Genomic DNA, 7908 nt, shown 5'->3' with positions numbered 1-7908 from the left:
GTGAGTGAACAGAAACGGGGAGGATTTACACCTCGCGCCGTGACTCTGGAGAAGGCACCTGCCCTGGTCGCCAGCTTCACATTTCCCGGCTGCTGAAAACAGCTCTTCGTGGACTAAAAGCCCAAAAAGACCTGTCTAGGTCTCCTCGCCCGCATGTACCCCTCCTGGAGGGAACGGAAGTTTGAGCGAGGACGCAAAATGGCGCCCTCAGCCAACGCCGCCGCCGGCCCCGCGCCCGGCCGCCCCGCCAGGGACGACTGTCTGCGCCGGGAGGAGGCGATTCGACTGGCGCTGTACTCAGACCGGAAATTGACCTCGTGAGGGCGGAAGTTACCCTTGAGGGCGGAAGGGCTCCAGGACGGGGGTGGAGGGCCGCTTCGGCGCCCGTTGCGTTCAGTCACTTCCGGGGCGGAGCGGAAGTTGCTTTGTTTTGCTTCAAGATGGCTGCGGGGATGTATTTGGAACATTATCTGGACAGTAAGAGCAGGCTGGAGGAGCGGGTCAGGGGTCACAGAGGGGTGGGGGTTCAGGCTGAGGAGCTCTATGGCCCTGAAGTCCCGATGGTTAGAAAGTCGATCGTGAAGGGTTGCGTGAGAGAAAATATTGGAGTGTGTGAAGAAATAGGGGGCGGGGCAGCGGGGTCGAGGCCTCGCTCTGAGGTGTAGAAGAGGGAGGGGCTGCACGGCGGGGCTGGGGGACGGCTCTTGAAGGGCTGGTAGGCATAGTCGGGAAGATATTTGCTGCCCCTGTCTTCAGGGTTTCCGGCGTCAGGATAATCTTTTTTTTTAAGTCGTTCTGAATCGGTCGTTTTAGTATATCATCCACTGCCATTGGAGCAGCGACAAAGATCTGCTCACGCTTCTCCGCCCAGTTCTTTCGAAGATGCGTCTTCTCATGGGGATAGGGGGTTACGAGTGACCACTGTCAGATGATGGACTGGAAGGCTTCTCCTCTTGGAGTAAAGACCAAATTCCTATCAGATGGAAATCTGGTGTTCTGTTTATGCCATTTGTGTGACCTTCACAGAGCCTGTCACCCTATTCTCTTAGTTTTGCCTTAGCGTTGGGAGTCATTCATTCGTTTATTGAGGTCCTGCTGTGGGTCAGACATAATGGCAGGTACTGGGGGTGTACAAGAATGAATACCACACAGACCTTCCCCTCAAGGTGCTCATAGACTAGTAGGACACAGATTTTAATAAATAATTTTAAAAGTATGACAGATGAAATAACAGAAATACATTAAACGGACAGTTGGTAACATTGAAGAAAGAAAGACTAGTTTACCTGGAGGTGTAGGTAAAGCTTTACAGAGGATGTGACGAATCTTGAAGGTTGAGTGTTTATGTGCCGGTGTGGAGAGGGAGAGGGGATTGACGGTTGGGGGAAGCATCAGCAAAGGTGTTCTGATGGGTTTGTGGCTAGATCAGGGAAAGACGAGGCCAGAGTGTTTGATGTATAGGACTCTGAGGTGAAAGATTGGGAAATGACACTGGAGAATGTAGCTGGGGCTAGGTTGTGCATGGTCTTTAAAGCCAGGCTAAGAACCTTGCACTCTAAATAGTGGGGAACCAACAGATTTTCTAAATGGAGTCATTTATTTTTAATAAAGGAAAGTAATTGATGTATGGTAAACTGGAACATGATGGCCCTGGTAATACAAGATTAATTAGTAATAACAGTTTTGGTCAGAGATGAGGACCTGATCTCAGAGAGTGACAGAAGTATTTAGGAGGTAAATATAACAAGATTGACTGAATTAGTGGTTGAGAGAGGAGGAGGAGGAATCTAAGGTGACTTCTCGATTTCCTGTTTGGGAAGTGAGGTAGACATATATCATCAACAAGATAGGAAATTCAGGAGTTACGATACTTAATTCAACCTAGACTTAAGCGTGGGAATGATAATTGTATCTGTAAGAGTAAATGAGATGGAGATCATTCAGAGAAAGTATGAGAAAATAATAGGATTAACTTAAGTGTAAGCTCAAGAAAATAGTAACATTTAAGGGACAGGCTAAGGGAATGTCAGTGATGAAATTACTTGAAAGTGTGTGAGGAGATTTGGAATCTTAATAGGAAGTTACACATAGGCAAGAAGATGGTGAGAATGCTGCAAACATTTTTTTAGGATAGAACTAATAATTAGATTATTTGATTTGGTAAATCAGTGGCGACTTAATCTTAGTAAACTGATGGTGGACGTGAGTCTATAGGGTAAAGCAGTGGACACATTTTTAAAGTTTGAAAGTGGAGTCATGGAAAGAGAATTTTTTTTTATGAGAGAAATATAAGTATTCATGCCTTTATAGTCAATTATTTATTGAGGAGCCTCTGTATGCATGTCATAGTTCTAAACACTAGGGAAATAGGAGAAGACGACAGACATATCTAACCCTTCTGGAGAGCTAGGGAGACATACCATATAACTAATTACGTAAGATAAGTGCCCCCAAAATTACGTAAGATAAGTGCCCCCAAAGTGTCTACCCTGCCAAAGGGTAACCATAGAAGCATGACAGCACAACCCAGGGCACTTGTTGGGAGTCTGCGGCAGTCAGGGTTGAGCTGAACTTTGAAGAATGAACAGAAGTTCAGTAGGCCAAGAGGGATAGTGGAAGTGGGGTGAAAGAAACGGGGCAGGGCATCCTGGGCAGAGAGAGCAGTGTGTGGAAAGCAAAGTGTCTGGAAGAGCACTGGCAAGTTCAAGGCACTCAGAGAAGGCCAGTGTGACAGAGCGGAGAGTGCAGAGACAGGGACTGACCTGAGTCAGGTCTGGTGTGCAGCAAGGGCCAGAAAGTGCAGAGTAGGACTTGGGAATATTGCAGTAGGAAGTGAGGTTGATAAACAGGAGAGTGACATGATCAGATTTACATTTTTAAAAAGAACATTCTGGCCACTGTTTGCAGAGCAGATTGGAAGTGTGTGTGTGATCAGTGGAGGGTACCAGGAGGGTGTTTATAAGTTGAGGGCAAAGAAATCTTTTTATAAAAAAAAGTATTTATTTGGGTGTGCCAGGTCTTAGTTGCAGCATGCGGGATCTTTCATTGCAGCATGTGGTATCTAGTTCCCTGAGCAGGGATTGAACCTGAGCCCTCTGCATTAGGAGCAGGGAGTCTTAGCCACTGTACCACCAGGGAACTCCCGAGGACATGGAGAGAGAAGGGCTGATTTGTAAAGTTTACTAAAGTGGGGACGGTGAGAAAGCTGTGCAGAGATGGGGAGCTAGGTGTGGAAACAGGCGGACATGGCTCCTCCTGAGAAAGGAATGATGAGTGCTGTCATAGATAATCTAACGGTTTGAAGGAGGGATAACCAAGTGCTCTTTGGACATATTTTTTAAAAGCAGCTATTGTGTGTGTGTGAGTGTGTTGCCTGACTGTCTGCGGGGTGTGTGTGTGTGTGTTAGTCACTCAGTCGTGTCTGACTCTTTACAACCCCATGGACTGTAGCCTGCCAGGCTCCTCTGTCCATGAAGTTCTCCAGGCAAGAATCCTAGAGTGTGTTTCCATTCTCTTCTACAGGGGATCTTCCCGACCCAGGAATTGAACCCGGGCATCCCACATTCCAGGCAGATTCTTTAACATCTGAGCCACCAGGGAAGCCCCCAAAAGCAGCTATAGGGCCTAGGAAGTCCAGGGAGTCTTAGTTTTTCCTCTTCTCCCTAGGTATTGAAAACCTGCCCTTTGAACTGCAGAGAAACTTCCAGCTCATGAGGGACCTGGACCAAAGAACAGAGGGTATGTGCAGAGTAAGGAGCCCGGTGCAGAGTGACTGTGTGTGATCGTCTTTCCTCCTGTTTGGTGTTACCATATCACCTAGTCTGATCTAGATTGCTTTGTCTTCTCTTTCCCTCTCTTGCAATTCTTAAAAGGAGAGTAATGATGACCTGTGTTTCTGTGTCAGCTTTTTCATAACATGTGGAGTATTGTGACACTGCCACCAGGATTTAGAGATGAATGCTGTGCTCTTTATATCTCCCTCAGGAAAAATGAGAAAAACCAAAGTCAACCCTGGAATCATTTCTGTTCTCCATGTTCGATAGGTTTGTAGGAAGACTAACTAGAATGTTTCTACTCCACTGGGCTGTTAACATTACTGTCACAAAATTCAGTGTGGCTTTAGACTACAGCTCACACTGGTAGACAGCAGCTTTGCTGCATGAGATGTTAAAAAGAAAGAGGGAAAAAAAAAAGGAAAAGCAGCAATTAACATCAGAATCTCTACACTGTATTCTTCAACCTTACAGAAGCGTTAGGTGCCATCTGTGGCTGTCCTTGGACATTGATTAAGGTTGGCTGCATTGAGACATTTACTTGGAGCCTGAGGCTACACTGCAGTGGGCGAGTTTGTCTCTCATAGTCAAAGGTCTCTGTTGGTGCTATCCTCCATGCTTGCTGAAGGATATGTAGGTGTATCCTTATGTATCCCTGCCCAGGGTTGTAACAAACTGGTGTTAGAATGCCTAAAGCTGTGATTTAAGTTACTCTGGGTCAGTTTACTCATGGACAAGTGAATATCATCTAAGATCCTGGACATAGGCCCCTGAGAATGCCCTGCTGAATACCAACCACCAGCTCCTTGCTTTGTAATATTGTTCTGGCTTTTGAGTTCATGCACAGAAAGACCCACTGGGAGACGACTGAACCACGTACATGCTTTTCCAGCTTCCTCCAAGGGCCTGGAATAAAGCAGAGCGTAAACCTAGTGTGCTCACAGGGCCTCGCTGTGGTTACTTGTTGCTACACCGTGTTGGGAGTCATGCTTTTGTCTCCATCCACATTTTCTGAATGCTATATTAGGCAGTAAGCATGTATGGTCTCAGTGCTTGGGAGCATCACCAGCCTTCCCCTAGTAAAACGTTTGGAGCAATATCTAAAATGAACACACAAGAGAAAAAAGTGATGAAGAATATTTGCAAGTTGCAAATGATGAACCAAACAGGGTGGACAGTAAGCAGAAGAACTGTTCCATGAATGAACTTGGGCCCAATTTTCAATGCTGAGATGTAGATATATGGACCCTGGAAGTCAAAAGCAGTAGCAGATGATGGCCTGGTCTGCAGCTCTCAGAGCTATCCCAGGATGTTTCTGAGACGAGAAACCAAATGGCTTTTGAGACAGAGGTCATGGTTTAAGAGGCAGCAAGCTGTGCAAAGAAGCATCTTCAGACATCAACAGAAACGTACTTAATATTAGTGCAGCATGCAAAGAATCCTTCCTTGTGTTTCCAGAAGTCTAGTTCCAACTATGCTAGCAATGTTTCCAGCAATCAAAGGTGCCTTCACAATGAATGTTGTGGCCACGTTGCATCACTTGAGGAATGTTGAGTGTGTTTTAGTTCAAAGGTTATGATGGTCAATGCAAAAGGTCCCAGGAGCAAGAGTAAGAAATGTGTTTAATCTTGCCACTCGGGGGCCATTGTGACCAGCCCTCTGTCTCTGTTGTAGACCTGAAGGCTGAAATTGACAAGTTGGCCAGTGAATACATGAGTAGTGCCCGCAGCCGGAGCTCCGAGGAAAAATTGGCCCTTCTGAGGCAGATCCAGGAAGCCTATGGCAAGTGTAAGGAGTTTGGTGATGACAAGGTGCAGCTTGCCATGCAGACCTATGAGATGGTATGGCCCTACCCATGGCTCCCCACTACCTCCTGTCTGTTCCTCAGGGTCCTCCACCCCTCCTTCAGCATGCTGGGATCTGTTTGGGGTCTGGGAGATACATGGATTCTGCCTTAGCCTGTTTGCTTTTACTGGAACCAGCCTGGTAGCTCTTCTTCTCCTTCCTTCTTTCCCACCCAGGTGGACAAACACATTCGGCGACTGGACACAGACCTGGCCCGCTTTGAAGCTGATTTGAAGGAGAAGCAGATTGAGTCAAGTGACTATGACAGCTCTTCCAGCAAAGGCAAAAAGAGTGAGGAGGGGGGTGGGCCATGAGAGTTGGAGCGAAGATTCCGAGGGGACAGCCAGCCCGTCCCTCAGCTCCAAGGGAGGACCCCCAGGTTGAAGGAGAGGAGGGGTCCTTAACCCATCTTTCTGTCCCCTTGCCTTCTGGCTGCCCCTCCCCCTCTTCCCTGGAAGGTCGGACTCAAAAGGAGAAGAAAGCTGCCCGTGCTCGTTCCAAAGGGAAAAACTCAGACGAAGAAGCCCCCAAGGCCGCCCAGAAGAAGTTAAAACTTGTGCGCACGTGAGTGAGTCAGGGAGCACCCTGCCAAGTGACAGGCTCCTCTTTGCCCCCGCCCCGCCCCTCGCCCCCTTCTCTGTCACTCTGGTATCTGCTGGATACAGAGGGGAAGCCACAGACCACTAGCCCCACAGGGATCTCCTCGTGCCACTCTGAGCGTCAAGCTGTAGCGTCCCTTCCTGCAGGTGACACTCTCTCTCCCTCTTGGCACGCAGAAGCCCTGAGTATGGGATGCCCTCAGTGACCTTTGGCAGTGTCCACCCCTCTGATGTGTTGGATATGCCTGTGGATCCCAACGAACCCACCTATTGCCTTTGTCACCAGGTCTCCTACGGGGAGATGATTGGCTGTGACAACCCTGACGTAAGAACTGGTTTGCCTCAGGGCGGGGGGCTCTGGGGGACAGGAAGGGAGTTGGGTACCAGAAGGGGGTAAGGGCTGGAGAGTGGGACCTCAGGACAGGAGGAAGGGAGTTGGAGGTGGTTGGCCTTGGACCCTTCAGGAATCCTCCCACAGGACGGAATAAGGGAATGCTCCTGAGGACTCTCAGGTGGGGGGGTTCTTTTCTTTCCTTGGCCCCACCCTGCTCCCTGCCCTCTGCTCTTCCACCGTCTTCCTTTTCCAGTGCTCCATCGAGTGGTTCCACTTTGCCTGTGTGGGGCTGACCACCAAGCCTCGGGGGAAATGGTGAGTGAGCGCTGTGGTCGGGGCTGGATTACCCTGAGCTGAGTGACAGAGAGCATCCTCCCCTTCGCTCACCTTCTCCCCCACCTCCTCTGTCACCTTCCTTTGTAGGTTTTGCCCACGCTGCTCCCAAGAACGAAAAAAGAAATAGACTAAGGGCCTTGGATTCCAACACAGTTTCTTCCACATCCCCTGACCTGGCTAGTGGGGAGTGGGATGCCTGGCTGGGCTGGGGGTCAGGGAGAGGTGGGTGGCACCAGGTTGTCATCTCCTCTCCTCCCCTCCCCACTTCCGGTGCTGAGGCTGCACCCAGCCCTGGTCCAGGGGTGCTGTGGCCGCTAACAGTATGTGCTCTCATTCAGCCAGCCCCCTTCAGAGGGAAGTGGTCTTGCCCACTGTCCTTTTGCCTCCACGCCGAGGTTGGTGCTGTGTTTTTGAGGGATGGTCCTCTTTTCTCCTGTTGCTTTGTATTCAAGGACTGGGGCAGTAGCATGGGGCCCTCCCCCAGCTTCCTGATTCCCTCCCCTTGTTGGAGGGGGCCATGCGTGATAAACTTCCTTCACTTTCTCCATGCTTTTTCCAGCGGGGGGCTCCTCCGGGTCCTCTGGGCCATGGCCCTGGCTGAAGGGGCACCCCTTCCTCTGTGCCGAGAGGATTCGTCCAGCCTTGTGAGTGGGAGGGGCAGGGCAGAGTGTCGGTATCTCAGTTGTAACGGAATCGAGTTGGTGAATAAAAGCTGTATGTGTTGGCCTGCTGTGTTTATTGTAGAGACACTTTTAGCACATGTGCTGAGCATAGTTTGTATCCTCTGAGTTGGCTAAAAGGCAGGAGGATGACATGCTGGAAGTAGGACCAGACGTAGAACCCGAAGTGGTGCTGCTGCCCCAGCACCCACCACCTCTCAGCATGGGAAGGACAGAGCTGGCTGGAACTGGGCTTCAGACAAGGGGTTTCCAAAACCTTCAAGACTGTGCATCTTTTCCCTATAAGATATCTTTCACTTAATTTCCAATAAATGTGTACTTGTGTTTTATACGTGAACTGT

At 49.3% G+C, this 7908-nt stretch overlaps 1 protein-coding gene across 4 annotated transcripts; it reads left to right on the top strand.

The window, feature by feature from the left end:
* Nucleotides 1-415: 415 nt before the first annotated feature.
* On the top strand, nucleotides 416-7612 carry ING4 (inhibitor of growth family member 4). 4 transcript variants are annotated; one of them, XM_061124785.1, is made up of 8 exons: nucleotides 416-477; nucleotides 3667-3738; nucleotides 5448-5614; nucleotides 5795-5909; nucleotides 6077-6182; nucleotides 6395-6542; nucleotides 6805-6866; nucleotides 6975-7612. In XM_061124785.1, the coding sequence occupies exons 1-8, from the start codon at nucleotides 441-443 to the stop codon at nucleotides 7012-7014; spliced, it is 747 nt and encodes a 248-aa protein (XP_060980768.1). In that variant the 5' UTR covers nucleotides 416-440; the 3' UTR covers nucleotides 7015-7612. The 4 variants fall into 4 exon arrangements, with proteins under 4 accessions (XP_060980768.1, XP_060980771.1, XP_060980770.1 ...); XM_061124788.1 differs by having other exon boundaries at nucleotides 419-477; nucleotides 5795-5900; nucleotides 6398-6542; XM_061124787.1 differs by having other exon boundaries at nucleotides 419-477; nucleotides 5795-5900.
* Nucleotides 7613-7908: the final 296 nt, after the last annotated feature.

The sequence above is a fragment of the Dama dama genome, chromosome 22 (assembly GCF_033118175.1).
Source record: "Dama dama isolate Ldn47 chromosome 22, ASM3311817v1, whole genome shotgun sequence".
NCBI classification, from domain to species: Eukaryota; Metazoa; Chordata; class Mammalia; order Artiodactyla; family Cervidae; genus Dama; species Dama dama.
Note: the sequence above shows the minus strand (reverse complement) of the source record. Positions and strands in the feature narration are given on the sequence as shown.